The following is a 23457-nucleotide window of genomic DNA, read 5'->3' as shown; positions in this document are numbered from 1 at the left end:
CCAGTCATGGATCGCCTTCTAGCTCTCCCTTGTGTTCATTGGAGCGCTTTTGTTTATTTACATAAATAGGTGGAATATCTGCGTGTCAACACATCTATGTGTTGTGATTGGCCGAGCTCAGTTCAGCTAAGTTATTGATTGGCCGTATTTTCCGTAGAATGTAATGGGAGGGGCTTAATGGACATGATTTCCGTTTTATGCTATTTGACTGACTGACGTTTAACGGGAGTCCATCAGCTCAGGTAAATGACTAATAATAACATATCTATATTGTCCTAATATGTTTTAGTGTAACGCAGGTTGCTTCACAGTCGTGCAATTTATCAAGGGTTTTAACCAGCGCGTAGATTTGGCGAATAACTAGCTGCGAAAACAAGAGGTACCGCTTCAAGTTAACGTGCCTAGTTACGCTAACTTAGATCGGTGGAGGTCATACGGAGTAGACCGCTGTCAGTGCATCAACATTTCCGGCGATTTGCTGGTTTGATTTCACAGTCTTCACGGTGGTCACAGTGAAATGCCGTAGCATCGACAGCTAGCCAACATGACCCAGAGGCAGCGTTAGCTACCACCAGGGACTACGGCACTGACCGGTTAGTCGTGCAGGTGCCCTCTGCCCTGGCCGGTGATGGAAATATGTTTGCCGCTGTTTTACTACCACTGGAACTGCCAATGGAACTGACGAGGATAGTAACCACCAACAAACCGTGTACGTTTGCGTTACCCTGGTGGAAATGCCTCGATTTACTCTCCTCCGAGTATAAACATCGAGGCCCTACTGTATCTGTTTAATAGCCACAGACATGTAACGTCATGCCTTTTGCTACGCTGGTCATCACTGCATCATAACATCTGCTGCAGGCGTGAAGATAATGCTGAAATATCACTTTTGACTTTTGTGTCAAACTGCTCCTCGTCGAGTTAGTGTGTGGAGCTAACGCTATAACACAATCCTGCCATAATGGCGTTAATCGGTGTGAGAGGTCAGCAGGGCAACACCTCAGTGGGTGCACATTGCTCATAAGCACGTCGGCAGAGGGAAAGTAGGAGCTGACGCCTTCTGGGTTTATGTCAGGTTTATGTGCTACATGTACACCCTTGACACTGGCGGTGTAAGTGTTCTCTGCTCTGCCCCTGGACAGTGGATTAAACACTAGGTTCACTGTTTGTAGAAAACAATAGGAGTAGGCCTGCACATAAAACACACTGTTAGAGAGAAGGCTAGTGTTGTTACAGTCCTATTACGAAACACAGGACTGTGTAGGAACAAAAAGACGCCCTAGAGACTCTAAGGCAACAACCCTTGTGTCAGTATGCTTACCTGCTATGACATGCTGCTGTGATGTTGTGTTACAGACGGTACTACACAGTAAGAGATGCAAGAAATTGGAAATTAAAAAGAATTATATAATTTACATCTTTAACTCTGTGGACTAGGTTTTTCTTTGGCTAGATGACATTTAGAATATAATAATAATAATAATAATAATTTTGGTTTAATAACGACTCGCTATCAAAATGAATACACCAAAACTGTAACTGCAGCTAACATTGGTTTGTAACGTTCATTTAGAGACTCATTAGAGACATTAAGACTCACACACATGTAGCAGGTGAGCACATCATTTACTGTCCCAGATTGGTGCTAAACGTACAGTACAATATTAGATGCCAAAAATCAGGACATGCAAAGGCTTGAAGTGTCCCTCGCTGCAGCCTCCTCCTCTTTGGTTTGTTTGTGAGTCAGAGGCTTACTTCATGGAACATGACACCTCGCCTTCCGTCTCTCACTGATTGAATTTCTTCTGTACCGTACTTAGGCCACCATCAGTCCCTGATGTTACAGACTTGATTAAGTAAAGAATACATCATATGAGTGAGGATAAATCTTCCCTGTCTGCTGTTCATAAAAGCATTTGCTGATTCTGGTTGTTTTATATTAGGAAATTGTTGCTTTAAAATGAGAAGTTGATTTATAGTCTGATTTATGACTGTGGCTATTTCAATGCTTGGATTATTTTACTGTGTTGTTTAATGAGCTGTCTTTAGCATTCTGTATTTTCTTCTTTATATGACAGTGTTATAGACTAAATAGAACACAAAACCTATAGTAGTTTTTTCTCTTGTGACTATGAAGTTTTGGCTGTTGTGAGACTTGTTTCTCAGTGTTGCTGGGGCCTACTTTGTATGCCTTCAGCAGACCCTGAGTCTGTTTGGTTGCCAGCTTGCTTTCCCTCCGGTCTCACTTTATGCAAGAGTTATTAGTAGTAGATGGACCTCAGCAAGCTAAGCTAACCTGGCTTGTTATTTGTCCATAGACAGTGAGGCTTGTTGTCCAGCAACAGCACATATGCATGTGTCAGCTCAATCAGCCTGTGTGGGCAGATGTGGGCAGGGAGGTGCCATGTACATGACTAAATGAACTCTTGAGTTCAGTGCAGCTCTAGGCCTGATATCACACCACTGAACCACTGACTATGGTTCAAGTGGGCTGCCCTCACTACAAAGCTAACAAAAATCTAATATTTTGATGATGCAGCATTTTTTCAAAAGTAGAGGCAGCTCTAGTACTTCCCTTCATCACTGCTGCCACTTTCATGTAACAAACACTTTTGTAACTGCCATGCTCTCAAAAATGAATTAAAAAAGCTCAGTGGTCAACGGTGATGTCATAACTGTATGGACTAAATCACTGATGGTAGGGACATCTAATTACTGGGACAGTGTTTGTATCCATGCAGAGGAGAATAAAAAGGGACGGGCAGGAGGGGGAGGGGGGTTGGTACCATCTGGATAGGTTATCTCGCTGTTTGTGTGCCAGAGAATAAGCACGGTTATAGTGCTCTCAGCAGCGCACTTCTGTGGGATGTAATCATTTGGTTCTGCTTTGATCCAGCTCTCAGTTAAAGTGATTTTAAGGTGCTACAAACTATCATTGTTACAAGCAGATAGATGCAGTGGGTATACAATTGCAGACTCGCCCTGTGCGCAACATCTCCCCTCTCCTCAAGCACATTCGTTTCCTCCTCTTTATTGACGTGGAGCCGTTTAGTGTTCATTTTTGTTTAGGCCTGTTTTCTGTAAGATCTTTGCTGCACTACTTGGGACAAAGAGATGGGTTAAGTTGTTTGGCAACATTGAGCCATTGTGTCTGTGTTGATGGATGAATTTATTTTTTTTCCTTTTCACATCACACAAGTTGAGTTGTCGTTTGTGACAATAATATCGATAATGATTCATTATATTAGCTACACCTGTTTTTTTCGTGCTGTGTTGTAAACATCTGTTGACCTGTCTTTGATTCCAGTGGCTGTTGATGGACCATCCCTATGAAGAAACAAGGTTACAATGGGACAGGGAACCTTGGATCAAGCTATCCAAGGAGAAATTACCAAGGTTGGTTGGTTCAGTGTTACTTTGCATAGTGATAAAAGCAGCACTACCTTGTTTATCAGATGAATGCAGGTTGTTCTGCCATGAATATGTAAAGTGGTAAACCACCATCTTACATGGAACACCTTAGTTGGGAGTGAAGTCAAGGGTTTCAGTTTAAATTAGAGTTTATCATTGGCCACATTGTACAATTTTAATATACTGTGGCACTGTAAGCAAGAACATAACACTGTTTTGATATGAGGTTTGCGTGTAAAGACTAGCATTAGTATGAGTGAAACAGTGTTTCTGTCATCCATATACAAGAGACACAGTTGCACACTCACAAGCTGCAACAAGTTGTACACGCTTACGCTATGTGAACATTTTGCAGCTTTTTGTAGCCTCTGCTTAAAGTCGGCTGATTCCTGCGTGTTTGCTGCTTATACACTCACTCGTGTCACTGTCAGCCCTCACGCTCAAATCATTAACAAATGATAACAGATATAACATTGGTCGCCAGCCAGAACACTGTACTATGTACTGTACTGTATATAATGACCACACACAAACACACACACACACACACACACACACACACACACACACACACACACACACACACACACACACACACACACACACACACACACAAAGGAGTTTTATTGATAAATGTTAGCTAGAACTTTCAACTAATGATATTGCAAGACTCAAGTCTTAAATCTACTGTTGTAAAAGGTTCTGGATCAAATGAAAAGTACATATGCACATAATTTACCTTTAGCAAGTCAGAGAAAGAGCAACTCTTTGCTCAGGTTCCTTAAATATTTATCTGTATAGATGCTTGGTTGGTTTTGAAACAGTTCACATAGACCACTTCCTCCTTCTCATTCAGTGTTGACCTTTCTCAGTCGTTGGCGTTTCGTCTTTACTGTAATCACATTCTTGAGGAATTGTGAAAGTGTCATATCAGATAACTTAACATGTTCTTGCTCCATCCATTTAAACCCTGTGTCCTATCAGGCATTTCACATTGCTAAACAACAGTGGCAGATGACAGTTTCTTGCTAAATGCAATGTCGCTCATATATTTCTTTAAATACGGAAAATATTGGCAAACAGATATAGTACGGATTATAACTGTATATGTAGCACATCTACACCTATTTGCTGTGAAGTCCAAACAAAATGAGAAGACATTTTTATTCTCTTGCTGTTTCACCCCCTCTGTAGATTTGCTTTAGGTTGTCTGCATCAGATGAGCAATGTTTGAATTTCTCTATTATGATAGGACGGGGTCAGTAACATCAAGAGCTTTGTGGAGGAGGAACTTCAGACAAGCATGGTGAGTGTTCAATATAGTTTCCGGGAGATACTTTCATTTGGCTTCTATTACATAATCCTCAATCTAAATTTATATTAGTACATCTTTCACTTCAGCTATATGTTTAAGTAAGGCAAATTAATTTCAATACGGTATTTAGAAAGTGTTCGGAAAACAATTAAATAATCATACTTTTCATACTGTACGTTGAATAATGTTTCTCTCTTCAGATGGTGGGGATGGTGATAGGTGCGGGCATTGCCATCGTCCTCATCGCCATCCTCATCTTTTTCATCTTGCGGAGAATCCACCTTCGAAGTAAGTTAATGCTGAGAGGCATTTCTTATAACGATGTGTACAACACATACTGTGGTAGAGGTTGTGTGTAATTTTATTATTCCTCTTTATTCACAGACCTGGAAGCTCAGGAGGCCCCCAAATACCGCTTCCGTAAAAGGGACAAAGTCATGTTCTACGGACGAAAGATCATGCGTAAAGTAAGCATTCAGCTGGAAAATGATTAATCTCCTGCATACGTCAAATTGCATTACGTTACTACATGCATCATATTATCTCTACAGGTCTCCCAGTCTACCTCGTCTTTGGTGGGTACATCCTCCTCCTCTCGGCCACGCCTCAAGAAGAAGCAGAAGATGCTTAACATTGCCAAAAAGTACATTCAAAGTTTCACTGTCACCAATCCTCCATTACTGCCATTAAAGGCCATGTTCTCTTTGCCATGCTTGGTCGTTCTCTGTGTCACTGCCTCCCTCTCTTTGTCCTGTGAAGGATTCTGCGCTTTAAGAAGGAGGTGCCCACCCTTCAGGCCAAGGAGCCCCCTCCATCAGTGCTGGAGGCAGATCTCACAGAATTTGATGTGGCCAACTCCCACCTACCGTCTGAGGTTCTCTATATGCTCAAAAATGTCCGGTAGGGGGCACATCAGAATTCAACTAATTCAAATGTGTCTATGTGGGTTACATAAGCAATAAAACCTGCACACACACTTTTTAAATACTTACACTTGCATCATCTGTATACTTTTCTTCTTCACTGCAGTGTGCTGGGCCATTTTGAGAAGCCCCTCTTTTTAGAGCTGTGCAAACACATGGTGTTTGTACAGTTTCAGCAAGGGGAGCACGTCTTCAGGCCAGGACAACCTGACAGCAGCATCTACGTGGTTCAGGATGGAAAATTAGAATTGTGCCTTACTGGAACGGTGCGTAGGTTTGTTTACATAACATAAGGGCCGAGTTAAACTGAAGCTGTTTTCATACTGTACATGATGCAACCACTGGAACCTTGAACTTAGGCATAGAGGCTGTGTTTGAGCCTGTTGGCCTGGTTAGCTCACTCCTGTGATATGATGTGTGACTGAGCCCATGTGCAAATACAGTAGATCATTGTGTGGCTAATTTACAACATGCATGCTGATAACCGTTGATCTGATCTGATCATACAGCTACGTCTGGTGCGTTTCAGTACGAACTTTAGTTTTGTGTCCTTGTATTTACCCGTGATAAATAACTCTGATAGGGAAGCTACTTGACATGTACTGTACTTTGGCTTGAATGTCTTAATATTATTGTGTAGGATGGAAAGGAAAGTGTTGTGAAGGAGGTTTACCCAGGGGACAGTGTCCACAGCCTCCTCAGCATCCTGGATGTCATCACAGTACGTTGCACCCACTGCTTGAAATTCACATGTTTGCGTCACACACAGAAGCACAGGCTTCCTCAGTACACATGCAGGCACATGAAACACATGTTCTGAACATTTATTTTATTCTTAGTTTATTTTACATCCTGACACTCATTCATTAAAGTTAAAGTGAAGTGAAGTTACCAGGTCATTTAAGCCTTCTATAGATAGTGTAGATAGATCTGTAATGTTCTGTGGGATCGTTGTGTCCAGGGCCACCAGAAGCCTTACAGAACGGTGTCGGCACGGGCTGCAGAGGTTTCCACTGTTCTCCGTTTACCTGTAGAGGCCTTCCTCTCTATATTTGAGAAGTATCCTGAGAGCCTGGTGCGAGTTGTACAGGTGAGTTATGTGTTTTAGTTGTTAGTCCTTTTCCTCTAATGATCTTCAGCTATATAAATACCAGTATAACTCTAACACGTGTTTGCAATGGCATGTGAAAGTTTGTAGTTTGGAAGTCAAAAATACAAATAAAGTGATTACACTTACAAATGAGTGCTTGTGTGTGGAGCAAGTATAGCAACACACACAGTAAACAACAACAACACAGCAAAACTGTCTGCTTTACTGTAGGTCTGTCCACAGCATTTATTCTTCCCATGAATAAACACTGACTAAAAAGCTTCATTCTACATAAAGACACTTCTAAATTTTTAAGAACATCACACTTTATTTCTTATAATTGTTTTTTTTTCATGCTTTCTGAAAATGCACGTGCTCATTTATGTGACCTGTCAAATGACTTTGTATTCTATGTTTCAGATTATAATGGTTCGCCTCCAAAGAGTCACAGTCTTAGCGCTGCACAATTATCTGGGGCTCACCAATGAGCTTTTTAGCCATGTGAGTTTTATGCCACACACACACACACACACGCACACGCACACGCACACACACACACACGCTTTACAAACATTTGTGAATACCGTGGTTCAGTATTTATCAGTAACTGTGCATTACTTCAAGAGGAACAGGTTTTATCAGTAAATGCTAATGTCGTTTCCCTCTTTTTCTCATTTCCAACACATATGTGGAACCACACCCTGTAGGAAATGCAGCCCTCTCGTCTGCCACCTCAGTCACCTCACCCTACTCGCACTAGTCCTATTCGCCATGGCAAGCGCTTTGGCAGCCTGACAGTGCCTGAGGAGCATCGGGAAGCTGCCATTAAGGGTGAAGTTACAGGTACTATAGCTGCTTGCCATTGGTTTGGAAGGTTTGGAATGCCACTACAATAGTCGATTTTCCAGTTTTGTTTTTAAGTCATCATTAAATGCACTTCAATGTATTTATTTATAGGTGGAGAACAAGGGAAGGATGGAGCAACAGTGCCAACTCTTAGCAGGGCTATCTCCATGCCTGTGGACATAGCCTGTAAGTAACTGCTTTTCAGTTCAGAGAGATAATATTTTCACTGGTCTTCTTTTCAGTTCTAATAATGTTGTAATAATTTATTCTATTTTCAATTATTGTTTTTTATTTGTCTGTGCAGGTATGCAGAAAAGTGTGAGGTCAGACTTTGATCTGGCTTATGAAAGGGGACGGATTTCTGTATCTGCAGAGGAAGGGAACACTCCTCCCACCTATACCCGGGTCAGACTGACATGAGATGAGATGATTTTTCATTCTCTGATATATTGGCTGATTGCAACAGAAACCCTGTATGGAAAGATGGCTAAGATATTTTCTTTCATGAATATTATTCAATTTGTTGTCGTAGGACCAGCGAGAGAGGAAGGTGACCGTGGATGAGGTTCCCTCAGGGATCTACCTGTATCCAGAAGAAGAGTCTGCAGTGGACAACATCTTTACACCTGTAACTAGCCGCTCCAGTACTGCCCTGTTTGAGGAAGCTCAGAAAGAGATTCTCAAACTCATGAAGATTGAGGTTTGGATTTACACTTTTGTAAATATTGCTTTATTAATAACAAACCAAGAGTCTTCGTGTTTTGTAATGTAAAAATGTTATCAGATGCTTCTAAAACTTCAGCCATTTTGTTTGTTTTTTTAACCTCCTGAAAGTAAAGAAGCATCTACCCATTATTTCTTCCAGTTATGCTGTAAACTATGTGACCAAAACTCATGAATTGTACAATAATAGGCTCCTTACAATTTTGCATGAATAACCACATTGTCTTAAATTACAATGGAGCATCTGCTGGTCAATAATGACCAACAATGTGAAAAGCAGGTCAGTCAGTGGGACTCTGGACAGTCCAGCCTATTATGTAGATAAGAGGAAGCAGAGCTGCCATGTCAAGCCTGAGACACCAGCCTTGTCTGGAGCATCTGTTTTTATTTTCTTTTTCATTTAAGGCTTAAAGTTGAGTACTTGCATAAAATACAGGATGTGGTGAACCCTCTCTGTGCATTGCTGCAGTCAGTCTTTCAGAATTTTACTTGCTGGAATAAAGCAGATTATAAATAAATTTTCAAAACTTTTAACTTGACCTCCTCAATTTTACTTTGTCGTCTTGAAGGACCCATCGTTGTTAAATGGGAGAGTGACTCTGCACCAAGCAAAAGCTGGAGCTGTCTTAGCCAGACAGGGTGATCAGGTACTAAACAAAACATAAAAAGTATATTGTATTCTGTACCCTGCTGTGACAAAAATTTAGTTTTTTCTCCTATAGCTGATAGTAGTATAAATAAGTTTTTTTGTAACTACAGTAAATACAGTAACTGAATCATTACCACAAAAAATCGATTGTGTCAGATAATAAAAGAAAAATGTTCTTCCCTTGTTCCCACTTTCTGTATCACTTCCCTATTTCAGGATGTGAGTCTGCACTTTGTCTTGTCTGGTAGTCTGCATGTCTACCAGCGGATGATCAACAAGCAGGAGGCAGTGTGTTTGTTTGTAACCCATCCAGGGGAGATGGTGGGTCAGCTCGCCGTGCTCACTGGAGAACCCCTCATATTCACCATCAAGGCTGTGCGAGACTGCACTTACCTCAAGATCTCCAAGTCGGATTTCTATGAGTGAGTATTTCATCCGTACTGTGCACAAACACATCTAGCAGTGTGTGCTATGTGTAAATAGGTTTTATTACGTTTAACTCTCACACATTCGTTTAAAATGCATAAAATTGTTAAAATCCCCTTGAGTCTTCTGCTGACAGCATTAAAAGTCAGTGTTCCTCATGCATGTGCTGGTGCTGCATCGTGTTCACTGCAGGATAATGAGGGAGCAGCCCAGTGTCGTACTGAGCGCTGCCCACACGGTAGCTATCCGCATGTCGGCGTTCGTAAGGCAGATGGACTTCGCTATTGACTGGATGGCAGTGGAGGCTGGCAGAGCTCTCTACAGGTAGTGAACAGTCGTGGAAAAGCTCGCTTTGTGCTGACAACATCACAGCCTTGTTGTTTATTCAGTCTGTTTCTTCCACGTTGGTTTTTATTGGTCTGGTTCCTTGGTATCTCCAGACAGGACGATCAGTCAGACTGCACCTACATTGTTCTGAATGGCCGTTTGCGTTCAGTCATCCGCAAGGCAAATGGCAAGAAGGAACTAGTGGGAGAGTATGGCAGAGGAGATCTAATTGGAGTGGTGAGGACATGGCTTTTTGCTTCTCACTCATTTTAAGTTTTATATAAAAGAAGCTTCAGGTTTTTTGTACTTTAGGTCGAGGCCTTGACCAGACAACCAAGAGCCACCACTGTCCATGCTGTAAGAGACACAGAGCTGGTTAAACTGCCAGAGGGAACGCTTAACAACATCAAAAGACGTTATCCCCAGGTTAGTCCACCAATCAAATGTTTTTGCATTGTTATTTTTAGTGTGCAGAGGAAATTACACTTATGCCTGGTGTGTATTTTTAGGTGGTGACAAGGTTGATCCACTTGTTAGGTCAGAAGATTCTGGGAAACTTGCAACAGGGTCGTGGACCTTTCTCAGGTAAGTCAATTGCAGAAATAAATTTACCGCACTTTGGGGATCAATGAAGTTTCAATAATAATAATTATTATTGTTTGCTATTCCATTAAGACTGTTTAGGGAGTGTGTTGCTATTCATTCACATACCATAACATGCAAAGTCACAAATGCCTGGTTTATAACCATTTTATACATGCTAGTCCAATTTGTTGTTTGGTGGGTAGTTGGGGTTTAGTTGCTGCGTCCTAGACCAAAATACACATGCAAAATATGTATCCATTCATATAGCATTGTCTTCACTTTCCAGGTTCAGCGTTGAGTCTGCCCAGTATGACCACTAGTGCAGATGTAACCAACCCTGCCAGCAACCTCTCCACCGTAGCTGTGCTGCCTGTATGTGATGAGGTGCCCATCAATGCATTCAACCTGGAACTCAGCCATGCTCTCAATGCCATTGGTAGGCCCACGGATTTCTCTATGATCTCAATTATATCTATAGGAGAAAGATGTTAAAGTACTTTATTGGAATATACCAGTAGATGTGGTGCTTTCTTTTTTTTTTTTTTTTACACTGCCTCTGTGTGACACTTGCAGGTCCCACTCTGCTCTTAACTAGTGACATAATCAGAGAGCGACTGGGTGCTTCTGCTTTGGACAGGTCTGTTTAATGATGAGAGAAACACGCTTAATTATCAGTGTCATTTCTGCCGTTACCTGTGTGTCACGTGTACTCTAGCTGCATATCTGTGTGCTCCTCTCATTAGTATCCATGAATACCGTTTGTCTGGCTGGCTGGCCCAGCAGGAGGACATCAATCGGATTGTACTGTACCAAACTGACAACAGCATGACTCCATGGACTCAACGCTGCATCCGTCAGGCTGACTGCATTTTAATAGTTGGCATGGGGGACCAGGAACCTGCTCTTGGGGAGGTGTGTGTGTGTTTGTGTGTGTGTGTGTGTGTGTGTGTGTGTGTGTGTGTGTGTGTGTGTGTGTGTGTGTGTGTGTGTGTGTGTGTGTACAAAAGGGAAGTGTGAAAGAGATGTTTGTTTACACTGGTTTTTCTTTCTGCTCTTCTCGTCAGCTGGAGCAAATGCTGGAGAACACAGCAGTGCGTGCTCTAAAACAGCTGGTCCTTCTGCACAGAGAAGACGGGCCAGGCCCCTCTAGGACCGTCGAGTGGCTCAACATGCGTAGCTGGTGCTCTGGACATTTGCACCTCAAATGTCCTCGGAGGGTCTTCTCCAGACGCAGCCCGAGCAAACTGGTACAAACCCACAGACTCTCCTGTCATACCTGTGTTTTAACCTGTATTTATATGTTCCTATCTATGTTTTCTAGAGGGAGGTATATGAGAAGGTTTGTGAGAAAACGGCAGACAGACACAGTGATTTCTCTCGACTTGCCCGAGTGCTGACTGGAAACAGCATTGCATTGGTGCTGGGAGGAGGCGGGGCCAGGTGAGCAGACGGCGGAGTTGGACAGACATGGAGAGAGAGTTTAATATTTTGAAGTATATTATTAGCAATGCAGCCTACGCACATGCTGTGTCTCATCAGCCCTAAACGCCCCTTCGTGTTATTATATAAGGTGACACAGGAAAGGATTTTAAATGTGAAAATCAAATTATTCAGAGCTGCAATAGAAGCAATGTCCATTTTGTGCCTCCCTCATGCAGAGGCTGCTCTCATGTGGGTGTGATCAAGGCCATGGAAGAAGCAGGGATTCCTATTGACATAGTGGGGGGGACCTCCATTGGTTCATTCATCGGTGCACTGTACGCAGAGGAGAGGAGCGCTGTCAGGACCAAACAGAGAGCTAGAGAGTGGTCAAAGGTAGAGCTCATGCAGTCATAGCATCACTGTCTGCAAATAGTTACAGCATCACACTCACAGAGCAGTTTGTTATTGATTATTTTATGTTTTTATAGGCAATGAACTCTGTATTCAAAACAGTCCTGGATCTTACGTATCCCATTACCTCCATGTTCTCTGGCTCTGCTTTCAACACCAGTATCTACAAAGTCTTCCAGGATAAGCAGATTGAGGTAAGAGGAAGTTATTTAAGCTTGGACAGCTTTAGTACGGCCTACTAGAAGATCAGCCACTGAGGAAGTGATAGAATTTATGACACTGAACAACACTTTTTTGTCCTCAGGACCTTTGGTTGCCATATTTTAATGTCACCACTGACATCACAGCCTCAGCCATGCGTGTTCACCAGGATGGTAAGTGTTTGCTGAGTTAAAGAAAAGAGCCGGCCACCTTTCTCTCAGTTTTAAACACGCTTAAGGCAGTAATGTGTTTGAGGCTTCATTAGAACTTTTTTAGGATGGCATATTTGCAGAATTATAGATTTTACAGCTGTAGCACACATATTTACACGTTGAATTAAATGAGCATGAGCATAATTAAATCTGTCTATCTCTATTACTTCTCTGAATGAATACTAACGTACAAGATTGGCATTATCATCAGTAAATGACCAACAAAGTAATTATTCAAATTTATTGCTTGCAGCAATCAGTGACTAAGGCTGTTATGTAAGCAAATGCATTGGCCTGTTAGTGCATTCAGTAAGCCATCCGCAACTTTCTAATACAATTCTATAAATATTAAAACACATCTATAATATATAAATAATATATAAAAGGAACAGTGTAGCTAGCATATGCATCGTTAATGGACTGTATAGCTTCAGATTCATATTTCTGGGTTGTATTGCTCTGAACTAGATTGAAGTTGGCTCATTGTGTAAATTACAGTGAATGTAACTATATGATGAAGCGCAGCATCCACTGCCTTCTGGGTTAAATTTCCTGCTACACGTAAGTGGAATGTTTGAACTCCACAAAGAACTCCATGCCAGTTTTAGTCTCCTGTGGTGTACAAGGCAACAGGTTTCACTAAATATCTCCAAAAGAAAATGTTGCGTACATGTTTGCATGCTTGTGCCTGTGTGCTGTTATGATGGTAAATGTGTTGGACTTGCATAAAATCGCATCATCACTAACATTATGATAGTAAATCCACATGGTTTCAAAGTCATCCCACCTCCAGCAGCAACCCTTCTAATGCAGTATGTGGTTATCTGAGCCATTCAACCTCTTTGTGTTATCAGTGTATTACTGCTTATGACTGATTGTGCCTCAAATCAAGACATTTCATTTGATTAATTTACTTTATTAATTAATAGTCAATAATATTTTAATAGTATAAGCTATAGTACTGGATTCGAGGGTCTTGCTGACTGCAGATGTTTGCAGCTTAGCATGCATATGAACTAACTGCTGGGCCAAAGCCTTTTCTCATTCTCATTGCTCTCATCAATTACTGCTTTTACTGTAGCTTTTCCCTGTTTGTCATTTTTCCTGTGTTTTCTATATTTCAGTGTGTTTTTGCTTTTCGGTGTGTAAAACGCCTCTTCTTCCTTTTCATGTGCTAAATTGGTGGATCTGTAGCTTTTTCGTTGCTTTTAATGACATGTCTGCCTCCCTAGATTACGTTCTCTATACTTTTCCTGCATATAAAGACATCCAAGATATGCATAGGTTACTGTGTAGACAGATTAACATGTGGCCCTATCATGCTGACTCCCCTCTGTGACAAACATGTAGGATCCAGAACACTGTGCACCTACGCCCCCCCCTTGTTGTGCTTTTGTCAGACATTGTTGCATGGTGCTACTCTGAACACTGTAGGTCGCTTTGGCTCCCCAAAGCAAAATGAAAAGCAGTACTGATGGTTTTTTCTTGAGAGCTTTTTCAGTGAGAAAAAAACAGGATTAATTTATGATACTTGTTTAAAACTATACAGAAATAAACACACCCTCCTTTTTGCATTTTTTGTGTTTTTCTGCTTAAGGCCCAGAGAATTTCTTAAAGCTATGGGCTTCGTCTCTATTTTCTTTGCTCTCTCTCTGCTTGTTTTTCTCCCACCTTGCTTGTGAAATCATCTAACATCACTAATGTAGTTTCAGCTGTTATGACATCAGACAGACCTTGCATCGCTGTTTTATTGATAAAGAACTAATTTACACACCTTTTGTAATTTATTCACGTTAGCATCTTGTAATTACTGTGATCAAAGCTTTAATTGGATTTCATATTATTATCATATTATAGTTATTCGGCTGATCTTTTATATGAATTTGACTCTGCTAGAATATGCTGCAGTGGTTTAGAAGCAGCAGGCTGCTTTGTTATCATTGTGTTCCACTTTGTTCATTTTTGCTCCTAACAACTTCTTGCACTCTCGTCTTCCAGTGTTTCGTCCTCCCAACTTTTTTATTTTTCGAATTTTTTTTTCCTTTCTTTCTTTTTGCTCTGGTTTTCCGTCTCTGACGTGGAGTCTAGCCCATATTTGATGTGTTCCTACTTCTCCATCTTCATTTCCCCGACAGGTTGTGTATGGCGCTATGTTAGAGCCAGTGCCTCCTACACCCCCTATTTACCTCCCCTGTGCGACCCCAAGGATGGCCACTTGCTTGTGGATGGTTGCTATGTTAACAATGTCCCAGGTCAGATTTTCAAATCCCCCTCACTAAAACCACCTCACCCTTCCCTAGGTCGACCACGTGGCTACCCTCCTTGGCTTTCTTTCCTCTATGTCCCAGGTTGTCACTCGTAACTAACCCCACCCTGACCAGGTGGACATTGGGAGACCATGGTTTGGAAGGAAAGACTCAAATCAAACATATAGACTGAGCCATTGATTTTATCGTTCACACACACACTAGCTAGAGTGTGAGGATTGGCCGAGCATGTCTGGACGTCTACGGCTTGTAGACGCATACATGATGGCTTCATCATGATCTCTATATCTGCTGAAACAAATTACTACCTCTTTTATAAGTCCTGGATGTGGCTTGTAAACATTGATGTATTCGTGTGACAGCGTATCTGCCTTTTCTGTCATAAATCACATAAATCAATCGTTTCAGCGCACATCATATAGAGTGAACATGACAGTGTGTTATGAAGCTGGAAATCTTTAAGGTCAGCACCATGTCAGCAACATATCTGTCTTTTTGTAGCCGCTTGATGTTGTGGATCATTGTGCCCTTTGATTCTCTTCTCTGGACCAAACAGCAGCGTGCTCCTCATTGGATTGTTATTGTCAAATAGCTTTTTTTTCATTCCATCTTTACCTACAAGCTCAAGTTCAGTCTGCTCAAGTTCAGTCTGTTCTGCATAGCTCTTGTCCTCTCCCTGGCTTTGCTTGCTTTTGTGTGCATGCCAGTGTTAAATACAGTGTGTGTATATATATATATATATATATATATATATATATATATATATATATATATATATATATATATATATATATATATATATATATATATATATATCGTAATTTTTTTTTATTTCTCTTTTGAATGTGTGTTCTGGATCCTGCTATTGCCAATTTTTGCCCCTAGTCCAAACTGAATAAAGTTACCATTAACCTAGCATAAAGTCACTCAAAGGCCATAATTTCCCTAAAGTCATATATCAGTAAGACAATTCATTCCACAGCATTCACATATACTCCATGCACTGTTGCACCCCTCGCTTTTCTCTGTGGTGCTTCTTATCCTTCCAATCCATGCAGCACCCTGCCTGTTTCTGCCCCCTGCTGGCACCGAGCTTTACTGCAGGACTGAGCAGGTTTGGTGCTTCCCTGCCATCCTCACGGTAAAATATCTCCAAACCATGTCACAACACCTTGCGGCCCCTGCTTGTTCTGCCACTGAAGCTTTGTTTTCAATAAAAAAAAGGTTTTTGACGTCAGTGGTACAGTGTCTGTGGATTTCACAGAAACCTAGCATCAAAGCACTGATGATGGGACATAGTTTGGAGATGTGAGCAGCCTCGGCGTTCTGTGATGGATGACGTTTGCATTTTTATACTTTAACTCACGCGGGGTGTCTCTGTGAGGTAATAGCATTGTACTGGTGTCAAACAGTCTAAAGGTGAGCAGGACCACAGTCCTAGCATTCAGAAGGGATTTGCTTCCTCCCATCAGCCATTTTCCTTCTGGTGTTGGGGCTGTGGTCTGTGCCAACACTAACCTGAAACATTTAGCAAAGGTTATTGAGATGTTATCCCCCCTTCCTCCTCCCTCGCTGGTGTGCCAGGCTCTCTGTGGCGCTATGTGCGGGCGAGCATGACCCTCTCAGGGTACCTGCCGCCTCTCTGCGACCCAAAAGATGGCAACTTGTTAATGGACGGTGGCTACATCAACAACCTGCCAGGCAAGTAGAGGTGGTACCCCGATCCCCACCAACATACTCAGTGTCCATCCAACATCTGCACCTCAGAGGAGGGGAGAGGTGGAGTGAGGTATGGGGAGGAATTTTAAGAGAGGTTTTATTCAGGTTGTAGGGGGGTAAGTAGAACTTTGGGAGCTAATGTGCCAAGTTTTACCCATCTGAATATTTTTAATATTAAGCTGGTTCTGATCATCAAGTGAGGTCAGAGAAACCTAAAATACTATGTCTTCTAGAAATATCACAGGTGTATAATGGGCTGGTGTCAGATACATGTAGCTGCAGAATTATTATAACTCTGCAAATAGTATCAAACAGAAACTTTGGCACTTTATGTAGTTAAGTGTCATTGTTTATGGAATTTTATTATACATCCTATCATGTTGAATTTAGACCTGATCCGTAAGGCTGGGCAGTATTGGACATTTACACTTATAAAACCCATGTGAAGTATGTTGTGAAATAATTAAACACGGTGTGTTTACTTAAATGAAGACTTTGTTCTCGGGTAATTTATAAATTATAAGTTAATTTCTGCAGTTTGATTACAGTTAAAAAATGAATTAAACATTGTAATAATGATGTCAAGTATATTACCCAGCCCTACATGCATGCTTGTGATACTAAAGTATATTGTTAAATCAGTATTGGCCTTGGTTTAAACCATGAGAGAAGAGCTGACCTTGTCTGCAGACTGTAAAGCCCATCATAAAACAGTTATTGCAGCATTTTACAATACTAAATACATATTTCTGAGATTGATTGTATTAAAATGTATGAAATCTAAATACAAAAGATTATTGGCTTTGATTATGGTGTGCAGATAAAATGTCCTCTCATTCTGTCTTCATAATTATAGTAAAGAATGTACTGTCATATTTCACAAAGCTTTTAGAGGCTAGTGAAATGTGAAGGTTTCTGAGCCCAAGAGTTGATCCAGTTAAATCCAGTCTAGTACTTACTTAAATTTGAGCACTCTGACTGCTCCCTCTAAAGTTTGTGCTAGATCAGCTGTACGTATAGTTGTTCTTGGCACACTGGATCGGCGCCTTGGGCTTGTGGGATGTCTCCCATTTATAGTCTTCAAAAAGGCTCAACACCACAAAAATGCCCACTTCTCCAATGCTCTTTTTAACACTGAAAAATAACTTCAGGCTCTGTGCTTGTTTCATAAATATTGTAGTCTTCTCTGCAACTAATTGGTTTTAAATTTTCTCTACTCTTAAGAAAGGTTTTTTTTGTGGTCTGTGTCTCTTTGAATGATATGGCTTCCAAAATGAAGGAAGGAAGTAGCCAAGATCTTCATAAAAATTTAATCAAGTTGTTTTTTTTGTGCGTCTGCACCTATGTGTGTATGTGTACACTGGAATGAACGTTGCACATGCAACAGCGGACATCGCAAGGAACATGGGTGCCAGAACAGTCATTGCCATTGATGTGGGCAGCCAAGATGAGACTGACCTGTGTAACTATGGTGACTGCCTGTCTGGCTGGTGGTTGCTGTGGAAACGGATCAATCCCTGGGCAGAGAAAGTAAAGGTACAGTAAACAGTCTGCACAACGTACAGTACTGGTAACTAGTGACGACTCAGAACCTTAAAATATAGAACACTACTTGAATGCTTTAAGTAAAATCTGGTCAGAGCATTTAGATCATTTGCTTTAAAGTGAAAATATGAAAAAGTGAAAAAAATACTGTAAATCATTTGCTAGTCTTTGCCATTGTAAATTTACTGTACTGTTTTTATTGTATATGTACTTTATTTACCTGTGTGATTGTGATTAGCTTTATATTGATCAACAGTGGCCGTGCCTGTCATTTTTATTTGTTTTTAATTGTTCAGGTGCCAGACATGGCAGAGATCCAGTCTCGCCTGGCCTATGTGTCATGTGTGCGGCAGTTAGAACTGGTGAAGAAAAGTGCCTACTGTGAATACATTAGACCCCCCATCGACCGCTTCAAGACCATGGACTTTGGCAAGTTTGACGAGATCTATGTGAGTGACCTCATAGTTCATTTCTTATATTATATTCTTTATATTTAAAAATAAAGTGATCATTATTTAGTGTTTACTGACATCTGCTTCGTTGGTATAAAGATGCGGGGCTCTTTTCTATACATCTAGTTACTGTTCATAATAATTTTACACCTGTTTTCTGTATTTCAGTTCTGCGACTGTTTATTTGATGGGACAATTTCTTTGTTAAAATGTATTAAAATAAGTCGGTTGATTGGTCTGTAACAGCTTGAATATATGTTAATGTGTTTACAGGATGTGGGCTTCCAGCATGGCAAGTTGCTGTTCACTGGCTGGGCCAGAGGCGCCATCATCGAGAACATGCTGAGGGACCACCGTTCAGCAGATTACAACGACAGCAAGAGGACTGATGTGAGTAGACTCAATACTCACACCATGCATTTTCAGCCACTTATCTGGGGCTGGTTCCCGGGTACAGGGTACCCGGGTTATGACCGCTTGTATCCACGATCGTGCCCTTTCGGTCATGACCCAAAGCTCAGGGCCCTAGGTGAGGGTAGGAACGCAGATTGACCAGTAAATTGAGAGCTGCCAATTCTTGGCATCCTCCTTTTCTGCCAGCAGATCCTACTCGGCCCCTCTCTTCACTCAAATGTCCAAAACATTCATCTGCTCATTTCTTCCTCTGACCTAGTGCCATGTGCACTGATGGACACTGATGTTAGAACATCCTGTTATTTATGGCCAGACTGTGCCTAGCACAGAAGTCCAGTAACATAACGACTTGGGTTCTCTCCAGAGTAGAAGAGAATCCAGACCCTCTCAAGGAGTTAGGTTCCTGAGTCAAGGCTGTGTGTGGAGGTGATCGTGACTACTTGTAGTTGGTACAGCTCAACCTCCTGCATAAGCCAACCCCGGGTGTTGTGAACCGCTCTTTGTCTGGTCCATCATCTAGGACCTGTTTGCCATGGGAGACCGTACCAGGGGCATTAAGCCCCCAACAACGGAGCTCCTAAGGTCTTTCAAACACACAAACTCCTTCACCATGATGAGGTGGCGGTTCATAGAGGAGCCATATGCAAACAATTTAACAAAATAGTTTGTGAAATGTAGTAAAAGTGTATACAGTTACCACATCAACACAAAATAATCATCCCGTGTCTCTCAGACTTGCACATGTCCAGGTGCTGACTTCACCGACCTTGCAGAGATTGTTTCCAGGATAGACCCAGTCCAAAGCTACGTCGCTGCAGACGGTAAAAACTCACTCCATCCTATACGGGTTATACTTGTTGTTTCTTTGCTTCACAGTACACATTTACTTTTGACACTGCGTTTCACTTAGCTTAATGTTTTATAAACATGATCTCAAAGCTTTTATACAGTAGGTCTGAAACAGTAGCAAATGTCATGGATAGTTTACAGTGTGGGTACTTTCTAAACCTAATAGATCAGCAATGCAATGAATTCTCTTAGTAATATCTCTATCCATTCAGCAGAGGAGTCTGACTGTCTGACCGAGTATGAGGAAGATGGGATGGACACAGTGCGGGAAGAGGAGGGTGAGGAAGAGGAGGAAGAGGCAGAACCGGAAGACCACTCCCCTGGAAGGTGGGGACAAAATGGAGAATTTCAGCCTGTAAGCATATGCAGCACTAATGCTGATTTTAATTCATTCAGATTCACATCTTTGATAATAAAGAGCCTAGGCTGTAGGCTGTCATAAGAAACTGAAAGCAACACACTCTCTCTGCTCTCAGCAGGATGATGAAAAATCTGTGAGACGACGCAGGAAATTTACCAGCGACTCCAACACTTCAGAAGTCTCTGACTGCTGACGGAAAACCTGGGGAGGGTGAAAGGAAAGAGAGCAAGGGACTGGTTTCAGGTCCATAAAATGTTGAGGTCGTGTGAACGTCACACAAAGCTCCTGCAACTTTTGAACTACTGAAACACTGTTGGACCTTTTTTGCGAGAATTGGTTTGCTCCTCGCTCTCACACAGACTTTATCTCTTCGCTTCAAGTCAGCACTGTCAGAATTAAATACTCTCCAGAAGCGTCAGGAAGTAGTTTTGTCGGTGTCTTCTATTGCCACAACCATCGCTTGTCAACTTTAAAACCCCAACCACAAGAAACAAGGACACTTTAAATGAATAACTGAAGCTATTTACTTGCTGCTCTCATCCTTTCCATATATCGGTACAGTTTCATTACACTTCAACAGACACACTGTCTATTTCATCTGCGCGCTTGTAGTTTGTTGAAAAAGAAATATATACAGTGAGTTGTTTAAATTCAAGGTAGAGAGATGTAATGACGCTGTTGACATTGACATTGTGGGACTGAAAACAATAAAGACGAAAGTGTGTAGATAAAAGAATAGATTGAGCCATGAGTAAAGTGTGATTTTAACTCAAATATTTCAAATTCACGCACACTACAACTTAACGAGCTTGGAGCTCCGTAGGTAGAATGGAGAGTGCGCCACAGGAAGTGGGAGGGGGTGAGACGGTACAGGCAGTGGCTGACGTGGCGTCTGTGTGCGTCCAAGGCAGCTTTACAACTGTGTGCTCAAGTCCATGCCTGTGTGCGATGCACTCGCAGTGACACAGAGAGTGATTTGACTGACACTACACGGCACTCATACACTTACAGTACTCGTGTACAGTTACAGTCGTCTGCCAGTGATTTGAAATCCTGTCGTGGGGAAATGCTGACATGTTCATCTCAACTTATTTCAAGGTAAACAATATGCTGAAAACCCGAGGAACTCCAAATAAAAGGACAAATTGTATAGCTAACACTGTATTAATAAGGACCTCCTGTAGAATTTGTAACTAGGTCATATTACATTATGCATAATGTTAATACTGATAAATGTATATGAGGTGGAAAAGTTGATGCTTTGCTGCGAAGCAAGGGAACTTAACAACAACAAAGATTCTCTTAAGTCCATTCTGTTATGGATAGTTGCCAGATTTGCTTCTATTGTTTTTACTTTATGTACATGTCAACTACTGGCTTTTTTAAAAACCTATTTACTTTTTAAATTGGGGGATAGAGGGTGTTTTAATATAATTAACCTGGCTTTAGCTGTATTTGCACTGAAATATTTGACGTATTCCTTGTTCTGAAGAGTTTGGTTTAATAATTGCCATCAACTTTGAGATGCCAAGGAAATCTGAGAAGGAGATAATAATTTATTATGCATATTTGAAAATAAATACAATATGCATCATGTCATGTAGCATTTAAGTTTTTTTTCTTCTTTAGACTGTTAATGCTTCTCTGAATCTGTAATGGTGTGACTGGGGTTCTTAGCTTCGCTGTGGACACACGCTGTGGTGGTGAACGAGGATCCTCGTTTCAGTTTGTCTCTGTAGCTGTTGCTTATTAAATTACCTGAATGCACTGAGCTCAGGACACAGTGCTTGTGATGAGAGGAAAACCAGAGCTGCCTGCGTCACCTACAGGTCTGCAACTGTTTACATCCAAGACATTTAAACCAGTATTTTACATTATTCACTACTTTTTCAAGAGACCATCTCAGTTTAATAGACCACTTAAAACTAAACAAACCAATCAGGCTGCTCCAAGTGTTGTAGTAAAAAGTATCACTGTACCGGCATTTAAAGGTTGACCTGATGACAATGAGGCCAAATTAATGAGCATGAGATCTCCAAATTTCTGACAGTGTGTCCTGTAGAATTTAAAACATGCTGATGGTTTCAACAACAACAACAAGAAGTATGTACTGCTTGAATTTCAGCCACTGTACTTCAGATAAATGCTGCGCTGAAGGCTGGGAAATGAGTCAGTGAGCATAACATGAGATTATTCACACCTGCAAGAAAAACACTCCCACTGTGGGACTCAAGGATTTAAGCTCGTCTTTTTTTGCAGTTGCTCTAAATGTGGTTCAAACAAGGACAAAAACTGCCACCAAGATGCATAATAACACTTGTTCCTTTTATGATGTGGAGCTTTGACTGTGTTATGATGGGGAAATATTTCATCACCACACTATAATCAGATGCACTGAACATGTTGAAGCAGTCAAGGCTGTAGATCCATCATAGATGTTGAAATAGCCAGAATTAAATAATAGCTGGAATGTGATTAGGACTTAAAAGCACGTTGGTGTTTTATTTCATGAATGATTATGGAGGATTCTAGGAAATGAACACATGCATATGATGCAGTACATACACAGAAGTAAGGAGGTCCAGTCTGCTACTGTACAGTATTGACTGAGGAACGAGCAGGGGGCATTTTCAGCACAACGTTGTTTCCTGCAGCTGATCTGAGGACATCCATCCATCCATCCATTTTCATCCGCTTATCCGGGGCCGGGTCGCGGGGGCAGCAGTCTAAGCAGAGAGTTCCAGACTTCCCTCTCCCCGGACACTTCCTCCAGCTCTTCCGGTGGGACCCCAAGACGTTCCCAGGCCAGCCGAGAGACGTAGTCTCTCCAGCGAGTCCTAGGTCTTCCTCGGGGCCTCCTACCGGTGGGACATGCCCGGAACACCTCCCCAGGGAGGCGTCCAGGAGGCATCCGAACTAGATGCCCGAGCCACCTCAGCTGGCTCCTCTCGATGTGGAGGAGCAGCGACTCTACTCCGAGCTCCTCCCGGGTGACAGAGCTCCTCACCTTATCTCTAAGGGAGCGCCCAGCCACCCTGCGGAGGAAGCTCATTTCAGCCGCTTGTATCCGTGACCTTGCCCTTTCGGTCATGATCCAAAGCTCATGACCATAGGTGAGGGTAGGAACGTAGATTGACCGGTAAATTGAGAGCTTTGCCTTTCGGCTCAGCTCCCTCTTCACCACGACGGACCGATACACCGACCGCATTACTGCAGCGGCCGCACCGATCCGTCTGTCAAACTCACGCTCCCTCCTTCCCTCACTCGTGAACAAGACCCCAAGATACTTAAACTCCTCCACTTGAGGCA

The 23457-nt window shown here is 41.8% G+C and overlaps 1 protein-coding gene across 11 annotated transcripts; it reads left to right on the top strand.

Annotated features, from left to right (window-relative positions):
- The first annotated feature begins 127 nt into the window (after nucleotides 1-127).
- pnpla6 (patatin-like phospholipase domain containing 6) lies at nucleotides 128-21744 on the top strand. 11 transcript variants are annotated; one of them, XM_029146491.3, is made up of 37 exons: nucleotides 128-242; nucleotides 3308-3396; nucleotides 4664-4717; nucleotides 4927-5014; nucleotides 5111-5193; nucleotides 5278-5369; nucleotides 5486-5626; nucleotides 5756-5915; nucleotides 6290-6370; nucleotides 6611-6739; nucleotides 7160-7240; nucleotides 7447-7582; nucleotides 7697-7771; nucleotides 7890-7990; nucleotides 8118-8285; nucleotides 8878-8955; nucleotides 9174-9379; nucleotides 9576-9707; nucleotides 9824-9947; nucleotides 10023-10136; nucleotides 10220-10295; nucleotides 10582-10731; nucleotides 10869-10932; nucleotides 11039-11207; nucleotides 11360-11542; nucleotides 11617-11735; nucleotides 11954-12110; nucleotides 12206-12322; nucleotides 12433-12502; nucleotides 14677-14793; nucleotides 16393-16509; nucleotides 17915-18063; nucleotides 18369-18521; nucleotides 18798-18914; nucleotides 19459-19520; nucleotides 19672-19759; nucleotides 20003-20141. In XM_029146491.3, the coding sequence occupies exons 2-36, from the start codon at nucleotides 3349-3351 to the stop codon at nucleotides 19727-19729; spliced, it is 3969 nt and encodes a 1322-aa protein (XP_029002324.1). In that variant the 5' UTR covers nucleotides 128-242; nucleotides 3308-3348; the 3' UTR covers nucleotides 19730-19759; nucleotides 20003-20141. The 11 variants fall into 11 exon arrangements, with proteins under 11 accessions (XP_029002324.1, XP_029002333.1, XP_029002272.1 ...); XM_029146500.3 differs by having other exon boundaries at nucleotides 20000-20139; XM_029146439.3 differs by lacking the exon at nucleotides 19459-19520 and adding an exon at nucleotides 20267-21744 and having other exon boundaries at nucleotides 129-242; nucleotides 20003-20142.
- Nucleotides 21745-23457: the final 1713 nt, after the last annotated feature.

The sequence above is a fragment of the Betta splendens genome, chromosome 1 (genome assembly GCF_900634795.4).
Source record: "Betta splendens chromosome 1, fBetSpl5.4, whole genome shotgun sequence".
Taxonomy (NCBI): domain Eukaryota; kingdom Metazoa; phylum Chordata; class Actinopteri; order Anabantiformes; family Osphronemidae; genus Betta; species Betta splendens.
This window is presented reverse-complemented; position numbering and strand designations above follow the sequence as displayed.